At 43.1% G+C, this 21,305-nt stretch overlaps 4 protein-coding genes and 1 long non-coding RNA gene across 7 annotated transcripts; 4 read left to right on the forward strand and 1 right to left on the reverse strand.

Annotated features, from left to right (window-relative positions):
- Positions 1-2,257: 2,257 nt before the first annotated feature.
- Positions 2,258-5,916, forward strand: capns1a (calpain, small subunit 1 a). The gene is made up of 11 exons (XM_085935417.1): positions 2,258-2,427; positions 3,229-3,285; positions 3,364-3,400; positions 3,484-3,576; positions 3,748-3,805; positions 3,876-3,940; positions 4,142-4,214; positions 4,491-4,565; positions 4,633-4,749; positions 4,826-4,884; positions 4,958-5,916. The coding sequence occupies exons 2-11, from the start codon at positions 3,239-3,241 to the stop codon at positions 4,982-4,984; spliced, it is 651 nt and encodes a 216-aa protein (XP_085791543.1). The 5' UTR covers positions 2,258-2,427; positions 3,229-3,238; the 3' UTR covers positions 4,985-5,916.
- A 167-nt stretch (positions 5,917-6,083) lies between these two features.
- LOC147042857 (uncharacterized) lies at positions 6,084-9,340 on the forward strand. Of its 3 annotated transcripts, none has more exons than XM_085935414.1 (5): positions 6,084-6,329; positions 7,083-7,281; positions 7,366-7,788; positions 7,879-7,932; positions 7,995-9,340. In XM_085935414.1, exons 2-5 carry the CDS (start codon positions 7,155-7,157, stop codon positions 8,414-8,416), a joined length of 1,026 nt encoding a protein of 341 aa, XP_085791540.1. In that variant the 5' UTR covers positions 6,084-6,329; positions 7,083-7,154; the 3' UTR covers positions 8,417-9,340. The 3 variants fall into 3 exon arrangements, with proteins under 3 accessions (XP_085791540.1, XP_085791541.1, XP_085791542.1); XM_085935415.1 differs by lacking the exon at positions 6,084-6,329 and adding an exon at positions 6,336-6,583; XM_085935416.1 differs by lacking the exon at positions 6,084-6,329 and adding an exon at positions 6,336-6,526.
- On the forward strand, positions 9,316-18,439 carry dlb (deltaB). Its single transcript, XM_085935413.1, has 7 exons — positions 9,316-9,684; positions 14,654-14,893; positions 14,969-15,026; positions 15,096-15,353; positions 15,933-16,294; positions 16,410-16,626; positions 16,824-18,439. The coding sequence occupies exons 1-7, from the start codon at positions 9,316-9,318 to the stop codon at positions 17,528-17,530; spliced, it is 2,211 nt and encodes a 736-aa protein (XP_085791539.1). The 3' UTR covers positions 17,531-18,439.
- Positions 10,485-12,316, reverse strand: LOC147042859 (uncharacterized). Its single transcript, XR_015068616.1, has 3 exons — positions 11,961-12,316; positions 11,807-11,890; positions 10,485-11,723 (listed from the first exon to the last, which is right to left on the reverse strand). It is a non-coding gene; the product is annotated as an uncharacterized LOC147042859 (long non-coding RNA).
- Positions 18,440-18,568: 129 nt separating the features above from the next.
- ppp1r14aa (protein phosphatase 1, regulatory (inhibitor) subunit 14Aa) lies at positions 18,569-21,060 on the forward strand. Its single transcript, XM_085935418.1, has 4 exons — positions 18,569-18,862; positions 20,023-20,103; positions 20,305-20,337; positions 20,580-21,060. Exons 1-4 carry the CDS (start codon positions 18,668-18,670, stop codon positions 20,745-20,747), a joined length of 477 nt encoding a protein of 158 aa, XP_085791544.1. The 5' UTR covers positions 18,569-18,667; the 3' UTR covers positions 20,748-21,060.
- Positions 21,061-21,305: the final 245 nt, after the last annotated feature.

Here is a 21,305-nt window from a genome sequence, read left to right on the forward strand (position 1 = left end):
TGACAGCATACACGCTAATTATTCAAGTCAAGCAAAGTGATGTATTTTGATTGGGAACATTTCTTTCTTTTTGTGCCAAGGAGAATGTGAGAAGGTGACTGATTTTCACGGCCTAAATTTTTCCAAATGAAAATGATATTCACACACATAAGGACGATGCCTTTTCGTGCCATTGCATTCTGGGGAGGAAATGTGTGAAAGGTTTTTATGGCAATTGTCTTTGTCAGAATGAGTGCCAAATAATTCTGCACTGAGCCAAAAGGCAGCAAGCCTACATACTAAGTTAACGTTAGTGGATCGGAACGGTTACCGGATCCATTCCGCGTGACAAACATCACGGTAATTTTCAAACATTCGAGCTCAGGCGCCATTGTTATGCTGCCAGTCTGTTTTCGGCTTTTGTCAAAGAAACATCTCAGAAGCAGAGTGTTTTCGAGATGATTACTGTTGAAGACAAAGAGAGTGGTGGGAAGATTTGAAAAAGAAAAAAAAAGTCTCATTGTTTTATGTGTTTATTTGAACATTATTCATAAATAGATTTAACGATAATGACTATTTAATGTAACTGTAGTACTGTGTTTGTAAAAGAAATTCTGTGAGTTGTGTTTTATGACTCGTGGACTACCAGTGAAGTCAGCATTTCAGTGTTAATAATGAATTGTTTTTTAAAGATTATTTTTGCGACGGCAACAGAGTCATTATAAATGTTCATTTTAACATCACTTGTCTTGTTTCTTGGTTTTCTCCACCTTGTCCTCTCCAAGTCTGTCTTGACCTAGAACAGCAAACAAGACATCTTATGAAATGTTATTGATTTCTGGAGTGTTGCTTCTGAATCATGAGCTGTAAACGAGCCAAACCAATAAATAAATAAACCAGTGCAGACTATACAAACTGGTCATAACAAATTTTAAATTTAACCTTCATTTTATGTAAAGACTCTCATTTGAAATGCCGGCAGAGATTTGATCAGTTATTATATTGGCAAATAGATCATATACATCCTTTCAGCGCAGAGGTCGTGGGTTCCATTTTGGACTCTTCTGTGTTGAGTTTGCGTGTTCTCCCCGTGCCTGCGCGGAGACTCTGCTTTCCCCCCCCCGCATTCCAAAAAGACGCCAGGGAGGTGAATTCACTGTGGCGTCATTTTGAAGCTGTCCTACGACATCATCTTACCTCCAGATTGTTTCCCTGCCACAAATACATCAAATGCTTAGCTCAAATACTCACTGGATATTTGAATGCAAGACACATTTCAATCTCCCTAATTCAGTAGTGCTTTCATTTCATGCCTAATGACTATTTGTATATACACTCGTTGCAAGTATGAATGAATTTCCCAGGCTGCTTGCCGCACATCCTTCCAGTCCGAGCTGTGTTGTGAATCCCTGCAGCAAGAGAAATCCAAGCCACATTTGATTCGTGCTTTGAGACAAGGTAGCAATGGGCTTGAATGATAAAACTGCGTTGTCAAGGAAACAGGTTGTTCTGAAGACTGCAAATATGTCGCACCGGGATGCTACCATATGCAATATTTCACCCCGCAGCCTCAATGCCGTCAAAATAGCCAAGCTCATCATTTCAATCCTTCAAAGTCACACAGGTAATTGCCCAAGTAATATTTGCATTCATAATTCAGAGATGTTTAATAAGCAGTCTATCATCAAAATGATTGAAACCATAAACTGCAAATCTCATTCTTGAGGTGAAAGGGCGATGTATTCAAATGATGAATTTGGGGTGGGGGGTAATGACTGCTTGAGAACAGACATGCACTCAGGCTCTCTTAACATGGCTCCTGAAGTAACCATGGATACCTCTGTTTCATGGATGGAGTAATTTTAGCTGGAGTGGGATCTGAAGGATACATATCCCTTTCTGCACTGCACGTCACATACTATCAAACACAGCTACTAGCTTGAAATTCTAATATTTTGATTAACATTGCAATATAGTATGACCAGTGTTAATGCGGATTGAACTGGGGCAAAAATATTCATTCTTTCACGTTTGCCCCGATATTTGGGTCAAACATACATCACAACGATGGCTTTTAACAAAAATAAAATACAAAATACAATATAATAGGGTTGTCACACAGCTTGTATTTGTCAATGATGCAAAGATGATTCATCCTATTTGAAAAAAGAAACCCATTGGACATTCGGTTTTAACTTTCCATTTGTCGTGTTTACGGTTTGCTCTCCTTCCAGTAGATGGCAGTCATGTAAGAGTGAGCATGCCTAAATAGGAAAGAGGTGCGGTTCTGGCAGAAGGACGGAAACAGTTTGCAACTTGTAGTCCATGTTCTCGTCCTGCTTGCTCCAATCGCCTTGTGTTTGTGGTGACGATCTTCAGTGCCAGGCCAGCTGCTTCCAAACTTGCCCGACACCGGCCTACTTTCTAGCTAACTACTTGCGCACTGCGGTAAGTCTTTGCGCGTGTTATGTCATTGTCAAGCCATGCAGGGCTGGCTGAAGAACCTTTAGCGCAAAGGAAAGCAAAGGTTCGTCCACTTCAACGCGCAAGGTCGGTTGCGCCCCCGCTAGTAAACTAGCTAGCTCCGTGTTAGCCATTAGCCTACTGTATTTGCTGCCTAGGATTAATGTCGCTGTTCGATCCAAATTGCCGATACTGTATGTTTGAAAATATATTTTTTTCCGCAATTTATTTCAGCCAACCAAAACATCACGTTACAATCTAGTTATAAAGCGTCAAGGAATAACTTGTAGAGATGACAGTTGGCTGTTGAAGGCTTATTGGATTTTTCAACTTTGTTGATCGACTTTCAGCGCTTGGGGTGCGGCAGCGTTTTGCCACCCAGGAAACATTTGGTGCTTGTGGGCGTGTCACTCCAAACTTAACCGGACACGCCAAGTTCCATCTTTTCTTTTACAAGCGGCAGGCCGATTTATTGTTATCTTTACACGGAGGTTTTCAGTCATATATGCAATGCTGAGTTTTCCTTAAGACAGTTTGTATGTCCTTATTTAAACGACAGATTGAAGGTTTATTTGAAACACGAGCTGACGTTCCTGATAGTCATTCTGGAAATGACGTCATTGCTGTCAGTAGCATAGAACTGTGAAAGAATGACTTGTTTTGGAAGGATCGATCAAAGGCAAGGAACGAGAGCCAGCCTGCACCTTCATCAGTCTCTGCAAATAGTGCTAGTGCACCGCCATGCTGGATTTTTGAATAATCTGCGTTCCTTTTTGATCTTCACAGCTGACTAAAGATGTCATTTGCCAGTAAATTCATTGGTGGCCTAATTAATGTTATCGGGTAAGATGCTACACAATCATCCAATAGCAAAACACAGTGTGTCTTTTTTTGAACTTGTCATTTGAATTGTGCTTGCAGCAACATCGACCCAGCCGCGTTCATTCCCTCACAACCTGTGAGTGACAGGCGTTTCCTTTTTAGCTCAATGTGTGCACGATTAACTCGGGACTAATGATAATGTTTGCAATGTTCTCAAAGCCCGCACCTCGCAGACCTCTCGCATACACTGAGCAGCACGAGAGCGATGAGGAGAAACAGTTCCGCCGAGTCTTCCAGCAATTGGCCGGAGATGTGAGTGGATTGCCCAACTCTGTTTTATGGTTGAAACTGTCTCGTCGTTTAGCGCATACTTTTTATCCTCCCCCCTATCATCTGACCTTGATTGTTCTAACTTCTTTTTTTTTTTTTTTTTTTGATCGCATGGTTGCACTTTAAGATGTTCTCCTTTTTGAATTCTCACAGGACATGGAAGTGAGTCCCTCTGAACTCATGAACATCCTCAACAAAATTATTGGAAAACGTAAGTTCATCAAATCTTCACGATATTATATTGCAGAAGGAAAAAAAAAAACCTTGTGTGTGTGTTTCAGATGGAGACCTGAAGACGGATGGTTTCAGTATTGAGTCTTGCAGAAGCATGGTGGCAGTCATGGATGTATCCTTTCTTTCTTTCTTTTTTTTTTATTTTTATTTTTTTTAGGGCTTTATCTGATGTTTCACAGGTGACACAAAAGCTTTTGAAAGATAAGTCACCTAGGTGCCATGTGAACTGGGTGTGTATGCTCAGTAAATTGGTCTGAAATACACCTTAGGCAAATATGACTTACGGTATTTGATGACCTTAATGATGTTCCAGAGCGACAGCACTGGAAAACTGGGCTTCCATGAATTCAAATACTTGTGGAACAACATCAAGAAATGGCAGGCATGTATTGTGAACAGCGCATTTATTCTACATGGGTGTTTCCTTTCTTTGCCGTTGCATTCCTGTGGCCACTGTTAATCCTTACCAGTGAGTCACAGAAAAAAAAAAAAAAGTATTGTGCAACAATGGCAACTCAGTCCAAGTATTTTTGGAATTACACTGCAATCAAGTAACAAATCTTGATGCCGTTTCAGTTCTAAATTTGGCAAGTTGATTTACAAGATTCCATTTTTGAATGGATGTTTGAAAAAATGTACGTACGCTCTTGTTGTTTAGGGAGTGTACAAGTCCTACGATACAGATGGCTCTGGGGTTATTGGGGCGGATGAATTGCCCAATGCTTTCAAAGCTGCTGGTGAGTTTTTTACTGTGTGTGTGTGGATAAAAGTTGAATTTGATGGATTGAATATGGTCTTGTGCAGGCTTTCCTCTCAGTGAGCAGCTGTTCCAGATGATCATTCGCAGGTATAGCGACGAGAGCGGCAACTTGGATTTTGACAACTACATCGGCTGTCTTGTAAGGCTGGACGCCATGTGCCGTAAGTTTCAAAGAATGGGATTTGACATTGTGATGTTTCGGCCGGCGCTCGCACTAAAATTTACCTTTTTTTTTAGGTGCCTTTAAAACGCTGGATAAGGACAACAACGGGACTATCAAAGTTAATGTTCAGGAGGTAATCCCATCTCCCCGAGAACTCGGTCATGTGATGAAATCTCACATTTTCTCTGTGCTTGTGTCTTTTCCAGTGGCTTCAGTTGACCATGTATTCTTGAGCCGAGGATAGTCCTACTTTGGTTACGTGGTCTGTGTGGATATAGCTATATATATATCACCATCTTCCAGCAACTTCCCATTTTATTCAGCCCACTCACTGTCTGCAAATGTTCGTTTTAAAGCATCGGGTGACTGTTATCGTATCGTTGAATGTGCCATATTACTTGTAAAGCAGATATGGATGCTGTGTCAATCCAAAGAAGCACAAACCTTCACAGACAATGGTCACACCGCTGAAGAGAAAGCTGTTAGCCAGCATGATAAATTGCATGCTGAGCTTAAGTCGTTAGGTTTGACATTTGCTTTTTGACTGGACTCGAGTCCAAATGAAATGTGAAGCGCTAAATCCAAATTATAGACCACATCAAATGTGACGTCGTTTGGCTGAATCAAAAACATTTCAGTTGGCAAAAACATGAAAATTGTGAAAGTCAAGATCCATTTGAAAGGGCAAAACAGCCATAAAGATGTTAGTTGTATGCCTTTTAATTCAAATTTTATTTTGCATGACATCAACTACATTGTTTTAAGCCTAGCCTGCAAATGTGTGTTGTATCGTAATCAATTCATTTTATGTAGATATATATAAAAAAATAGAAATCTGAACTGTTCTCTATCCTGTCCACTCCTGATAGCACGCTGTCTCATAGAAACATTGTTTTGGTTTACAGGTTGATAGCTGTTTTGTCATTTGATGTTGCATATTAGTTATTGCTGTCCTTTTACATTTACCATTTGTTACAACTCTACATTGTGGGGATATGCCTGAACCAGCATAATGTGTGAATGAATACACAATACAGATGTGTATCCTACGAATGCATGCAGCCAACAATTGAGGTGCCTTTTAAAAGTTTTTCTCATTGTAGTTTGAACCACTTAACTGCTAGACACGTGTGCTGTATTGGAAATAAAGGTGTGATCAATGTGTCTTGATTTGAATTGAATTGATCAACTTTTTAAATTACCAATGCCATTTCATCAACAATATTAAAAAAAAAAATCTCATTTATTTATACAGCTCTCTCGGAAGTGATTCTCCTTCAAAATAAGAGCTCTTTTACAATCGGAAAAATGCCATCAAAAGACAAGCAAACCAAAAAATGTGTCTACTATTTTGGACATATCTATGGGAATAGGGGTCGTGTAATCCAAATGAAAAGTTTTTTTTTTTTTATTTGTCTTCTGAGTGAAAGATGATTGCGCTTTTCTGTAAGGCTTCTTCACCTGAACTAGTCACCGGACATAGATCTGAATGGGAGTCTTCCCGCTAGCTTTATTTTAGCTAGCTTGTTGATAAGGCCTTTAAATACTTCCAGAGCAAATCTACATTTTTGGACTCGGGTGAGTTAATCATTTTCGAGTTGCGGTTTGGAAGTTGTTGACCTGCCCTCCAATAGACAGCATGTGCGAATACTGCGCTTTTTGGGGGTTAGCTCAGGACTAGCATTAGCCTCGGCTGCCTTGCTGCAAAGAAAGCATCGCTGAGCTTGAATAGCAGCAGTGCTGCCTTAAAACAACTTCTATCCATTTAAGTGCAGGTATGCTATGTTGATGCCCTATATGCAATAAAGACAGACGTTCATCTACTGCACGAGGTGAGAATAAAAACAGTGCATTATTAGCTGCGAACCCGAGTCAACGTTAGCTTTAGCCATCAATGCTTTGGTGTACTAGCCGAGCTGAAATAATGCAAACGTTACCAACTCTGACGTTTTTGACAAAAGTATTTTGTCTGATATATGCATATGGTTATTTGTAATCAGTGTCTGTAAAGTTTATTCATGTGTGAGGTCATGCGAATGAGTACTGTAGCCATTTATTGATGCTAGGCTGTCGCAAGTGTAGTCAAGCGCAAGTTGTTCTTTGCTTCTCCGAGAGCAAGGTTACGATGCACTTCATACTTTATGGAACTTAGCCATGATGTTAAATGCGGGTAAAATAGACCCAAGTAGTCAATGCTGCTCATCTGGAATGCGTGTAGGTTTATTCTCACCTTGTGCTAAAATAGCACGAAATGTTAGCCTTGTGGTTCACTTCTTGAATTTTGAAAAATCAAAACAAAAAAATCCAATATCATGATCAACCCTTTGACAGACTCATCTGGAAATTGGAGCTGAGAATCAATTACAAAGCAGCTGAAGAACCACTGACGCTGTTTTGTGGAGGATGTCTTCAACGTTACTCTTCAACCAAGACAGTGTCATACGCTTCAAGAAGAGGAAAGCCCGTTTCACATTCAGTGAGGTCCACATACTTTTAGATGAAGTGAGGAAACATCGCTCTGTGATTGTGGGTATGTCTCCAAATGCTCATTCCAAGCTGCTCCGTTTAATAGCTGGACCAATGTTCTTGTGACAACAATATCAACCCTTTTCAGGAAAATTCAACCGTGGCGTGCCAACAGACGTGAAGAAGCGCACATGGGCTGAAATTGCAGCTCGTGTCAATGAGATCGGGGAGTGTCAGCGAGAGGTCATTGAGGTCATTAAGAAATGGTCAGACCTGAAGTGTGACACCAAGCGGAAAGTTGCTGCCATGCGGTCAGGCAAGGTGCCAAACCGGGGCATCAACTCGCGGCTCTCCAAAGACCTTAACCAAACGGAGAAAGTCGTGCTCCAGATTCTGGAGATGGATCAGGAAGATCAGATCAACAGTGACTTAGGCCCTCTTTGCGATGACGACGACGTTGAAGAAATGGACGAGGACGACATGGTCGGAATGCAGAGTTCGCCGAACGGTGCTGACGAATCGTCACGGCCTCCGGCAATGTCCCAATCTTCGGGTGGATTTGCACAGTCAGGTAGCAAAGAGGATCCAACTACTGCTTTGGGAATTTGATTCACGACTGTTCATCTTATTGTCATATGTTTTGCTTCATTTCATTTTTCAGGGGACTCGTCACATACTGCCTTTGACGTGCAGTTTGAAATACCTGCATCAGAAGGTGAGTTGTCCATTTTAAAAGACACACCTTCATATTTCAATATGTCTGCTTGTCCCCCCCAGACTGGGATGATGACTCCAAACACGACGCGCTTCCTTCAAGTTTACCAAATAAACTAAGAGGGGATCACCAAGGAAAGAATGGCCTTCATAAACAAGAACAACCTCATACTTCCTCTGGCGTTTCAACCTTGACAGCCTCAATTCCGTTCAGCGGTCTGCCCAGCGCAAACGTGAGGGAAAGCATGCTCCAAAATGCTTCAGCCAGCCTCCAGGAGCAGCACGCCACCAACGTCCTGCTAGAAACGGTTTCCCGCTCGCTTGAGCTTCTCTCAGAGTCGGTGCAGCAGCTGGCGGAAACTCAGCAGGAATTTGTGCGCGAGTCCCTGCAGCTCCAACGAGAAACTGTCCAGGTGCTTCGAGACTTTACGGGCAGCACCATCACGCTCATGCACGACAAGCTCAACGGACGGCCAGCGTTATAGCATTAAGTTGCCACATTTGACCCAAGACTTGGCCACATAAATTTCCTTTGGATTTTACACTGGTTACTGGTTTGATGACAGTACTCGACTCCATTGTGACGGTACACCCACCGTGCAGAAATATTAGGCAAGTGCGTGTTTTGACTACCATCACTTTGATGGCTGTTTTCCATTTCAAGTGATGTGTATTTGGGTTATGAGAGGTGCATCATTATTAGGCAGCTTGTTTTAAAGGAGGCAAAAAAGACACAACTGTTATTAAAAAGAAGGGCGACTATAGTGATCATAGATTATTTTTTTCATGTGAGTCAATTTTGAGTTCTTATTCTCACTTTAACAAATGAAAATAAACAAGCGAGATGGGAACATTTCCATTTTGACCCGAGTTGCATCATAATTGTGCACACCTATAGTTGCCTAATAATTATGCACACTTAGAAAATGAAAGCCAGATTCTCACTTTTACTCTCTTAAATATTCAAGTTTAAGGTTTATTCATTTTTTTTCAGTGACTGTAGTTGTTCAAAACCCAAATCCAATTTGCCTCCTAATTCTGCACACGCTGTATTGTCGGAGCGGTTTTTGTGGCTTTGCTACTGAAAGTGATACTTCTGTCATTGCATTGAAGCGAATGTACCACTTTTGAAAGCATTTCTTTGGTTTTATTGCTGACATTTGAGAGTGAGACGGACATTGAATTTGAAAGGTGTCAAATTCAGTGCGTCGTGTCCATAAGTGTTCCCTTGCGTGCGTGTCTGGAGTATCACTCGTACTGTAACCTTGAGTAGTTTTCAGCACCTGACCATTATATGGTCCATATACCTTAAAGCTACACTTTACTTTTTAATTTTACATTCATTATATATTAGAAATTTCGTAAAAGAAACTTTTTCTTTCAGATGTTCAATAAACGATCTGTAAATATTTTGGGCTTCCCCCATCACTTCAAATTTTGGCACTACACATACCATGGAAAATCTTTTTTTTTTTTCGCTTTTCTATTCATTTTATCGTGCACCTGGAGTCTCCAATATTGTAGAAAAGTGTCAGTTAGCCATCTATATAGAGATACCTTTATGATGTGTTTGGGGGGTATTCTTTTAATCCGTTCAGTTTACAAACAAGGAGATAATGGGTGCAGCCAAACGGTTTCACAAATCAGCCATCTTTATGACTCGGAGAGACTTTTGCAGTGCAAACAAGTCAACGATGCCGAAATGAAGCGTTCGCTTTCTTCGACCTATGGAAACGACGGACACAATAAAGCGGTAGGCTTGAGATGACACAAAATAATCAAGTGTATTTCACCTTCATATTATTGCATGTCTATGATGCCCTCCCTCGTTTCATAGCATAGCATTAGCATCAGTCTTTCTGCAGATTCTCGAGCTGTGCGCTACATGCGGCTGTGTTTTGAGGAGTTGTGTCGGATGGATTGCATCGTTGCTTTATTCTTGCGAAACAATGATGTGTTAAATGCATTAGTAAAATAAACCTGGCTGCGTCCAGTAGTACATCGTACTCGCTATGTCCACTAGAGGGCGCTGTGGTAGTTAGTAAAAGCTGCCAACGGATGAGGAGAGAGAGAGCACAGTCACCCAAATGAACATGTCAGCATACACGTCATTGTTTCATCATGGTAAACATTTTGATCTGATCATGAATGTCAGACGATCAAGCGTTCAAAACACTTTGTGGTTGCATCACGTGTCAGGAGTCCCAAGAAAAACCCAAAGGAGCAGCCCAGGACGACTGTTATTATCTTTAGTAGGTCAGCACAATCATTTGAAATGCTACAGAATGTAAACTTTGTTTTTGAATGATTCATGGATCCATTGGAACGTTGGCTCCTCTGGTTAAACAGCTGCTCTAACTGTGTGCTGCAGTTGAATAGAAGTTCAACATTGCATAGCTGGAAGGCATTGGGCAGCCAGCTCGTGTCTCGCTGGGTGGGGTCCTTAACAGGCAGCTGTATTCTTTTGCAGAAGCTCCTTAGGGTATCCTAGAACACTGGATTTAAGCTTCACTGAAAAGCTATGAATCTCTCGGAGTGTCTGTAAAACAGCATTGTACTGAATTGTAAGTTCTTCCTCTCTACAAAATAAAAAGCACCCCCCTTCTCCTTTAAAAAAAAAAAAAAGCATTAACATCAACTTGTAATTTTTTTTTAAATTTAAAACATGCCTTGCAAACAATCCCAATACTGATGATTTACTTTGTGTCATTATTTTTGCTTCATATCAAGCTGGTTTAAAAATAAAACAAAACAAAGATCACATAGAAATGAACAAAATGAGTGGCACAGCAAATTATTTTGCTTCCAGTTCCCTAAAGCTGAAAGAACTTGTTGACATCTGGATTTCGAGGGGCCCAGTATAAATGGGCAAAATGTATCTATCGATCTATCCTTCTGGCCCCCCATTCCCCCCTCCTTTCCATTGCCACAGTTGACCAGTGTGACCTTTCCTTGTCTTCAGTTATTATGCCTGTTGTTTGCATGCCTTCCATCCTCCCAGCTCTTCCTTTCATCCCCCATCTGCTGCAGAAGCGGAGTCTGGCTCGGGGACCAGCAAAGGTGGGACTGAGGCGTGCGTGCGTGGGGGAGGTGGGGGAGGTGGCCTTGCCTTGTCTCAAATGGTACATCTGTCGCTTCTAGTCAAACACTTCACTTCCACTGTTGGATTAGGAAGGAGCAGTATAGCTTTTCTGGGCTTGCCGTGATTTATTTTTTCCTTTAGCAACTGTTCAATAAAAAAAAAAAAATCACAATCTAAATATTTCATCTAAACTTTTACAAAGAAATTACAAAGAAAAATGTTGAAAGTCATTTAGTAGGCAAAGAAAAATGTTTAAAGTCAATTAGTAGGTAAGACCATTCGAATGCCACAAACGATAAAGTCCCGAATGAAACCATCCAAACATGCACATAGCACGCTCATACAACTTGGAACACAGCACAAATGGATCCAATTCTGAGTGGCAAGCAGCTTTTTCTTCTGGGTGGTACTTATTGTCAGTGCCGTGTCCTTTTCTGGCAATGTTCTTTGTCAGTGCCGTCTCCTTTTCTGGCAATGTTCTATCTCCCTTTTGAGGACGGCTTTCTTGTTTGTGAGGGTGTCTGTCTCGGTGATGAGGGTGTTTCGCTCCGCCTCAAGATTGGTTTTCTCTTTAGTCAGAAAAGAGATGTTGGCCTTCAACTGAACGTTGCTTTCTAACGACATGTTGTATATGTCCTGCAGCTGCAAATATTGTGAAGTGAGCTCGGGGCAGATGGGATCATTTTTAGGGCTAGGGCACGCTCCGATGTCTGCAACAAAACAAACACATTGGTAGTGAGTGTCCGTGAGGCTAGCGCAGACGCCATTTTGAAGTGGTCGTCACGTCACTGACATTGGCCCATCATGGCGATGATGACAGCCAGTTGGAGAAGAGAGAGGATCCCCAGTCCTACTGCAAGAGCTTCAATCCACCATACTGAGTCACGAATGAAACCATTTCAAAATAACATGAGCGCTGTTTATCGGTGAGTGAAAATGTACTTTACCTGATTTGGAGATTCTGCTTCCCTGCTTTGATTTAAATTCCAATTCATCTCCGAGAACCACTCCCGAATTTTGGGTAAATGTCGCAGTCATGGATTTAAATTCCAGTTGATCTCCGTGAACCGCTCCCGAATTTGGGCTAAATCTCGTAGTCATGTATGTGACTTTTAATGACACCTTCTTGGATGTCACCCTATTAATAAAAGTGCTGCAAAAACTAGTGGGTGCAAACCAAGGCGCGGATCAAGGATGAGGCACGCCTGTAGCCATTGACATTAATGTTAACAATTTGACATGGATAAGTTGAGCTGCTCGCCCTCGCTCCCTCCGTCAACAGTCTGCTTTGTCACCCAGCTTTGACGGCGCACCCAGCTGCCTGAATTCAAAGCAATAAAGCCACCCAAAAAAAATCAAAGTCACACACTTTTTTGGTTTTAAATCAAAGTCACACATTTATGTCCCAGCTGGCTTGTGTCACTTGGACGCCGTGGTGCACGTCGTTGCTCGCTGATGTGGGCAATTTCGTCAATCACCTAATGCCTCTTGGCTGCACTGTGTGTGATATTGGCTGGGGGAGTCCCAAAAATCGAGAAAGAATGATTTTGTTCGGCAATAGTTAGTGTTTCTACTGTTAGTGTTGCACGTGTTTGTTACATAAAAGCGTTCCTTAAGTCTTTACTGCTTTGTATTCCACTTTTGAGACGTTTATCTAAAGATGCAACTCATGAACATCAGACACAAAGCCATGACGGTGGATGCTGCCGCAGCAGGCTGGCTGCCTTTTCCCTGGAGAGCCTGCCCGTTTGCCGCGCGGGTCAGGTTTGCCGCAACTCCCCCTTTTCCTTCCTTCACGGGACCTCAGGGAGAAGGTTTTCAAGCTGCTCTCAGAGGCAGATGCTGGCCTCTCTAATGGGAGGTCCTTCGGGGAGGGTGACATGACTCTTCTCCGGTTCCCATGCCCCATGCATGGCACGCTCATGTCACACTCATAATACATATGATAACAGAGCGGCTGCATTGTCCATCTGCTCAGTTAGGCATCGGGCGCTGTTGATCCATCAAGCACATTATTTCATTCCCTGTTATAATTCTGCCACAATCAAGAAGTCAATCATAAGACTGTGGCACAATCAACAGGCAGGAACTGGCTGGTATATTACTAGGTGCACGTTCCGTAGGGGTGGCCATGTTAGTAGGGGCATCGGATGATTTTACAGGACTGCAGCACATCAATGCTGATAGCACACACACAAAAAAAAAACATCCACAGACGGTAGGTATACTGGAACCTATGGAAGTGAGACGATAAAAACATCCTTTTGGGAATAAACACAAAGACATCTTCTGGTTTATTGTTCATGTTGTAAGGAAGTCGGTCAGTATACTTAGGCACGCGTCCCCCCCTCATTAGAATATGAATAGCGCTGCCTTCACATTTCTCTTATCAAGCGAGAACGTCCCCCACCCACCCAGCCCAGCTGACTTCAGGCATGGGATGGTCTGCAGGCACAGTAGTCTTTTTTGGTGAAAAATAAGTCAAATAGCAGCAGCTTTATTGAGTAAGACTGCACGCACACACTATCTCTCGTCAGTTTCTAGCAATCAAGGCAGTATGAAGCAGCTTTCTAGGATGTAAACAACACTTGAGGTGTTTTTAACCTCCAACGACAGGTGCAGCAACGGCCAGCCCACCCCGAAAAATTGGATTTGATGAGTGTGTGTGTATGCGTTTGGGGGGGGGGGTCACGCTCTGGGAAGACAATAGCAGCAGGGATGGCGCCGCACACGACCGACCATGTGCCGTTTATTATCATACAGCTGTTCACTTGAGAGCCAGACAAAGGCAATGTGATACAGGCGCGCGCGCGCGCACGCACGCACGCTTAAGGGCGTCTGAATAGCCTTTAGTTCTATCCAGGGACCCGCCCCAACACACTTTTTGTCTCCCCCACACACACGCGTCAGAGCAATTAGAAGGTTCAGTGGACCATATGTGCTGTACTTTCTGGTCTGGTCAATGTATGTATAATATAAGTCAATATAATTAATTAATTAATAAATAATTAAATAAATAAAACTTTGCGTTGAACACATGTTCGATGCGATTTTTAGGCGTGTAATAGTGGGGAAAAATGCAGAAGTATTTTCGCATCCTGTTGTCCTGCAGCTATTCCTATTTGTTAAGCCACCAAATCCATATCCCTCTAAAACGCACCCACATTAGCTTCTTATCCATACAAATGAGTGGAGACCAGATGTATCTAAATCTCCCCTGAGGTCTCCTTGGACTCCACCCACCTCTTTGGCCGTGACGCGCGTCCAACTGGGTATAAAAGCTATCATCACACAGCCGCATCCAGTACCAAGTCGAGTGTAACGTGTAAAATAGGCTTAGAAAACGCAAAAGGAGGACTATCCTCTAGCGTCATTTATGTTTTGACGGACTCTTATCCTTTTTCGGAGAATTTGTGTGTGTATGTGTGTGTGTGTGTGTGCGCCTGCAACCATAACCATTTGGAAAGCCCGAAAAAAGTCCGAGAAGAAATGGCACATGCACACCTGAGATACCTTTTGGGGTTGGCCTTGGTGCACGTTGTAAGTGGATTCTCTCAACTGGAATGATCTAAACCTCTTGTCGAATTTGTTTCTATATACATATATATATATATATATATATGCTGCTTTGTCATTTCAGGTGTTATGCTCCGGAGTGTTTGAGTTGAAAATCAACTCATTCCACACGGCGCAGCGAATTTGCAGACGACATAGGGACTGCCACATCTTTTTTCGAATTTGCCTCAAGCATCCGGAAGATGTGATCTCCGCAGAGCCTCCGTGCACCTTTGGGACCGGGCAAACCAATGTCATCAGGGCCGATCACACGTCCATCTCCAGTAGTGCCCCAATCCGGGTGCCATTCCACTTCAAATGGCCCGTAAGATCAACATCCTGATCAAATGATTACAATGGCGGCCATTGGATGGTTATTTATTCATCCTGTATTTCGTAGGGGACGTTTTCCTTGATTATTGAAGCATGGAACGCAGAATCCCCAACTGAATACACAGGTAGGTGAAATTGTTCTCCCATGTGAGCTTCCCGTGATGGCAATAATTCTAACTTAATTTGGTCTGCAGATAACCAAAACAATCTAGTGAATCGCCTGGCCACCAGGAGGAGACTGGCCATCGGGGAGGACTGGTCCCAGGATGTGCACTTTGGAGAGCAGAGCGAGCTGCGCTATTCGTACCACGTCTTCTGTGACGAATTTTACTTCGGAGACGGCTGCGCCGAGTATTGCAGGCCACGGGACGACACGCTGGGTCACTACACCTGTGACGAGGAGGGCAATCGCATCTGCTTGGAGGGGTGGAAAGGAAACTACTGCTCGGAACGTAAGTCAGAAAGTGGAACCCTAACTAAGATGAAGCATGTGACAAAAAGGAGTTTGGCACCACTGAGAGAGAGAGAAAAAAAAGCACTTGAGGTAAAAATCAACTTCAACTTTTCAGTTGTTCAAAGTCAATTATTTGAACAGAGACAAAAGTTTGTCCCTTGTGGCAAACAAATACATCTAACATTTGGGAGCTGCTAAAGAGAGACTTGAGACTCCTCTTTTTATGATAAAAGTGAGAGAATGGTGACATCCAGTTAAGGTGTGTTTTGTAAATGACCTCATGTTTTCTGGTACACAAAAAAGCCATTGCGGTTGTGATGACACAAAACATTTTCAAGGTGATCTGTTTGTATGGAGTCAGGAGATAAAAAACAAAACAAAGAAGAAAGTATCCCCAGGCCGTGTGCCTTGCCTGCCAGCTGCTCGGCTTAATGCTTAACCAACATTGAAGTCTGAAAGGGAGGGGGGGGTGGCTAGGGTCAGACAGGGGGCGGACCCCTATATGTGTGCCTAAGATGTATGCAAAGGCGTGCCTATTGTAATCACCCCCCCCCCCTTTTTTCTTTCCTCCCCCTAGCCATCTGCTCCGCGGACTGCAACGAGAGGCACGGCTACTGCGAGGCCCCAGGGGGCTGTAAATGTCGCATGGGTTGGCAGGGTCCCTCCTGCGGCGATTGCGTGCGCTACCCGGGCTGCCTCCACGGCACCTGCAGCCAGCCTTGGCAGTGTAACTGTCAGGAGGGTTGGGGGGGGCTCTTTTGTGACCAGGATCTTAACTACTGCACCAACCACAAGCCGTGCGCCCACGGCGCAACCTGCACCAACACCGGTCAGGGTAGCTACACTTGTACCTGCAGGCCTGGTTATGGGGGAACCAATTGTGAGCTGGAAACCAATGAGTGTGACAGCAACCCCTGCAAAAATGGAGGCAGCTGCAATGTAAGTTTGAAATCAGTGTCTATGTCAAGTTGGAGCTTCTGCATTTTTCATTGGAATACAAAGGGACAATGGAATGATTTGGCCCCTTTTGAATGCTTTGGTTGTTGCTCCTTAGGACCTTGAAAACGACTACTCGTGCACCTGCCCGCAAGGATTCTACGGCAAAAACTGTGAAATCATTGCAATGACGTGTGCGGATGGTCCCTGCTTCAATGGCGGGACGTGTGTGGAGACCATGACGGGGGGTTACACCTGCCGCTGCCCTCCCAGTTACACTGGCTCCAATTGTGAAAAGAAGCTGGATCGCTGCAGCAATAGGCCCTGTTTAAACGGTAAGTTGGCGCCCCCTTGTGGGCGTATACAACAAAAATACTGGCGGTCAAATGCTGCTTTCCTTGCTTCATTTGTTTGTTTGTTTATTGATTTGCTTCTTCATTTCTTTATTTGAGCACACGCAGCATTTTTAACCGCTTCCAAGCATTGCATTGCAAGCATTTGAGTGTGTGAACAAGTGCTTTTCCCCTCTCAGGTGGCGAGTGTCTGGACCTGGGCCAGAGTGTTCTATGCCGCTGTCAGGCGGGCTATAGCGGTGCCAACTGCCAAGTCAACGTGGACGACTGTGCCTCCAACCCTTGCCAGAATGCTGGGACCTGTCAAGACGGCCTCAATGACTACATTTGCTCCTGCACCTTGGGCTACACCGGCAAGAACTGCAGCGTGCGCTCAGACGCGTGCGGCGAACGTCCTTGTCAGAACGGGGGCACTTGCTTCACTCACTTCACAGGGCCCGTGTGCCAGTGCCCGAAAGGATTTATGGGTCCCAGTTGCGAGTTCACGCTCCAGCCCAGTTTCAAGCCGGCTTTGCGTCAAAGCTCGCGGCCCTCCTCGGCCACGTTGAGCATCTCCTGCGTTCTGGCCATCCTGGTGGTGGCTCTGGTGGCCGGTATCGTCATGCTGAGGAGGCGCAGGAGGCTGCAAGGAAGGAAGCAGCTCAGCGACACAGCGGTTTACAATGACCTGGAGACGGTCAACAACCTGGGAGGAAGCGAGAGAGACTCCTTCCTTGGCCCAAACGGTCTGTTCAAGATCAGCAACAGCACAGCCCGCCTCAGCTTTGCGCCCTGTTCGGAAGGAAGGTCAGGGTACAGACACAACCCTGCTGAGAGCAGCCTGGCCAGGGCGGAATTTATATGGAGGGATGAGGCAGGCCTTGGGTCACTGACTGGGCTAAGGTGAACGCAAGAAAATGAAGATGAGCGCTCGTCGCTCCTCTGTCTTTGTGAACACGAGGAGCAGAATTGACGAGTTGAAGAAAGCCGCAAACGATGGACTACTCAAATGAAGATCATTTACAAAGATTATTCCAAAAAGTATATGGGGCATACCTCTTTGACGTTTAAGACCCAAAGAAAAAACTTCTTATGATCCATCTTTCGTAGGACCTACAACTCAAACCAAATACATGAAGTTAGGAGTACCGAACTGCTGGAAAATTTGCCTCCGATGTTTGACTTGGTTTCTGATTGTCTTTGACATTGTCTTTTGTTGATTATTTTTTTCTTTTGCTTTTCAATCTTCCTTTGCTCATTTTTTCCTTATTGTGCGCACCATCATTTTTATACTTTATTATTTATTAATTTGGAAAAACATTGTTTATGGCTTCACTTTGATTGTCACAGAAATATATTTATATGATCCTGAATGAAGACAAACATTCTGATTTTTTTATTTGTTTCGTGGGCGATGGAAGATAAAATGTCCCAAAGTTATTAATGGCAGGGATGGAGGGAGAAAGCGATCATCGGTTGACTGTGAACTGTCATGTGCCATTGTTTGTGTTCATGCCAAAGTGAGTGGTGTTGTGTTTTCATCATTATTTAAGTTGATCATCATGTCGAGTTGTTGTGAAATAAAAACATGTGTGATGTAATGCAATGAAGTTGAGACATCTAGTTTACAAGTAGATTCTCCTTTCATTTAGAAAACCAGATGATTCATGACGCATTTCAAAAACGAAACTTTCATAGAGTTCATCTGTTTGTTTTTTGAAACGGGAATTGAACAGTTAAAGAAAAAAAAGTTACTTTTGTAGTACAACTACGTAGTTTACGTAAAGGGAGTTATGTTAAACAAATACCATGAACGTTAATGGGCTTCTATATAAACATGTGATGGAAGCACAATTTGGAAAAGAAAACGCACAACTGTGCCCTGTCTGAGCTGTCGTCGCCTCCCAACGCAGAGCAGCGCAACTCTACGATCCACTTCAGCTTGTTCCAAAAAAAAAAAAAAAAAAAAAAAAAAAGAGAGAGCGAGTGAGCGAGCGAAGAAGAAGACGCGAAACCAGTCAGACCAGTACACAACAGAGACGACATGGCATCCGACCGGAGCGGTACACAAGTTGGAGATGTTCATTTAACAGATGAAGATCCGTTTGAGGAATACAGCGGCCATGCCCCCAAAAGACACGCCCGGGTTACTGTCAAATACAACCGGAAAGAGCTGCAGAGACGCCTTGATGTGGAGAAGTGGATTGATGAGCGTCTGGACCTGCTCTACTCTGGTCAGGTGGGTCGCAGGAGAGCTACAATGACCTGTGCTGATTTCCCTTTTCATTCTTTAGTTGTTGCCAAAGAATGATTTTCTTTCACCTGAGCCACAAAATACTTTGGAATTGTCATTGCAATGAGGCGACAGGGGTCATTCAAGATTTGACGGTCCTGACTATCTCGCGGTCCATCTGGGCAGGTCGGGTTCTCCTTAGATGGACACCTCCTTCACTTTCTCCCTCCCTTTCGTTCAATTGTCCTCTATCTGTAATCTGTCTCAGGAGTTATTTCCTTACATGGCCTGTCTGCAACTGGTAGGCGTTTAAAGCATGAGGCAAATAAGGAAGGGAAGGGAAGACAGGATGGAGATAAACAAGTGTGCATCTCTGCTGATACCGTAGCTGCCATTTGGCTTCTTTTATTTGACTCGGAAAAATCTTCTAATTGGTCTTGAGGCATGCATCCAAACCAAAGAGGAAAGAAAGAGGGACACAGAGTACAGTGGTGAAGATGGATGAATGAATGAATGAATGAATGAATGAATGAATGAATGAATGAATGAATGAATGAATGAATGCATGAATGAACGAATGCATGAATGAACGAATGCATGAACGAATGCATGAACGAATGCATGAATGAATGAACGAATGAATGCATGAATGAATGAATGCATGAATGAATGCATGAATGAATGCATGAATGAATGAATGAATGCATGAATGAATGAATGCATGAATGAATGAATGCATGAATGAATGAATGCATGAATGAATGAATGCATGAATGAATGAACGTGTCTTTCTCAGGCAGACACAATAGCTACAATGGTCATTTGTTCAGAGCTTCTGTGGTGCAATTATGGCCAAACAACAGTGTTAGTATTCAAAGGCACAAATGACTGACATGCGAGCTTGACTTTTCAGATAGCTTGTATTCAAGCTCTGTGAGTCTTTGCAAGTGAGCAACATTTCTCATTTGATTGACCCAATAAAAAGGGAAAACAAGAGCTTTTACAAATCATTTCAATTGGTCATGAATCTGTTCAGTTGGACTTACTTGTGTACCGCTCAGAACAAACATTAGTCAGACTTCTGGTATTTACCGCTCCACAAGATTTGGATATGGATGTGGCCTTTCCATGATAACCTTTCAAATGTTCTGATGTGGTGCTATCAGGAAGAAGATATGCCTGAAGAGGTGAATATTGATGACTTAATTGACCTTCCTGATGATGTGGAACGCGTGAAAAAACTGCAGGTAAAGAAACTTTCTTAAAGGCTCAAACATTTGATGCCATTATCTACAATGAATATGTCCCACATTGTAATATGAAGGATTTAGGTCACAAGAGCACAGACAAGTCAAAAGGTTGAATCATACAAAGTCAAACAACAGGCTGTTGCTTTTCTTCAACTATATTCCACCGCATGTAACGTTTTGTATTTCTGTTTTTCACAGGAGCTTCTTCAAAAGTGTAACAAAGATACTGGGGTAATATTTTGCTTTTATTCCATACATCATTTGTGATTTTGTCCTGATCAGCTGTTGAGGGCTGTTAGTATTTTAACCCCAGACAAGACGGTGGCTGGTCCACAATTTAGAAGGAGCATTTCAAATATGAAGAGCAAAAAGCAAATATACAAAGCAGAAAAGACTGGAAAGTGAACACTAGCGCTACCTGTAGGAAAATCCTTGCACTTGATGTGACACAATTGTGCTGTGTTCTTCCCAAGACCTTTGTCAGAGAGCTGGTGGAGAAACTAGAGGGAGTTCATAAGGAGGAAGAGCTGCAGAGTGAAGGCGTGGAGCATCCCGTCATCGCTCACAGCCACCATCGCCATGAACCTTATCACTTCAACAAAGCACACCATTTCCACCAAGGCCATAACCAGACCCTTTGACAAGCTGCCCCAACCTCAATTATATACACACATATAACACTCTTGTATTTAATTATCCATATGATTTGTTTTGTCAAATCCTTGCAAATGCATACACAAAACATTTGCAGGTGGAGAATTTTCTGTCTGTCTGTCTGTCTGTCTGCCAATGACGTGCTTGTGGCACAGAGAACTTCAAACTTATTACCATTATCTATTCATTTCAAAGTGTTGTCAAATATAACGCATGTCTGTTTTTACATATATATATATATATTGTCAGATCATAGTCATGTTTAAATTGCCTTTTTTCAAGTATATTAAAATGAAACCACCAAGCTATCCTTGCAGTATTTGTTCGTTGACTACAGTATATATCACGTTATGGGACGATGGTCATTTACCAAAGTGTCCACTAGACGGCAGAAAGCAGAAACAAGAAGTCAGCACCGTATCTTGAACGCTTTTGCCATAGAGGAGTCTGGGTATGGTGTTCCACCCTCCCTCCCTCCCTCCCAACCTCCCTCCCTCCCTCCATCCTGTTCAGGGTCACAAGGGTCGCTGGAGCCTATCCCAGCA

Source organism: Syngnathus leptorhynchus, chromosome 17 (genome assembly GCF_054491065.1).
Source record: "Syngnathus leptorhynchus isolate UIUO chromosome 17, UIUO_Slep, whole genome shotgun sequence".
NCBI lineage: Eukaryota > Metazoa > Chordata > Actinopteri > Syngnathiformes > Syngnathidae > Syngnathus > Syngnathus leptorhynchus.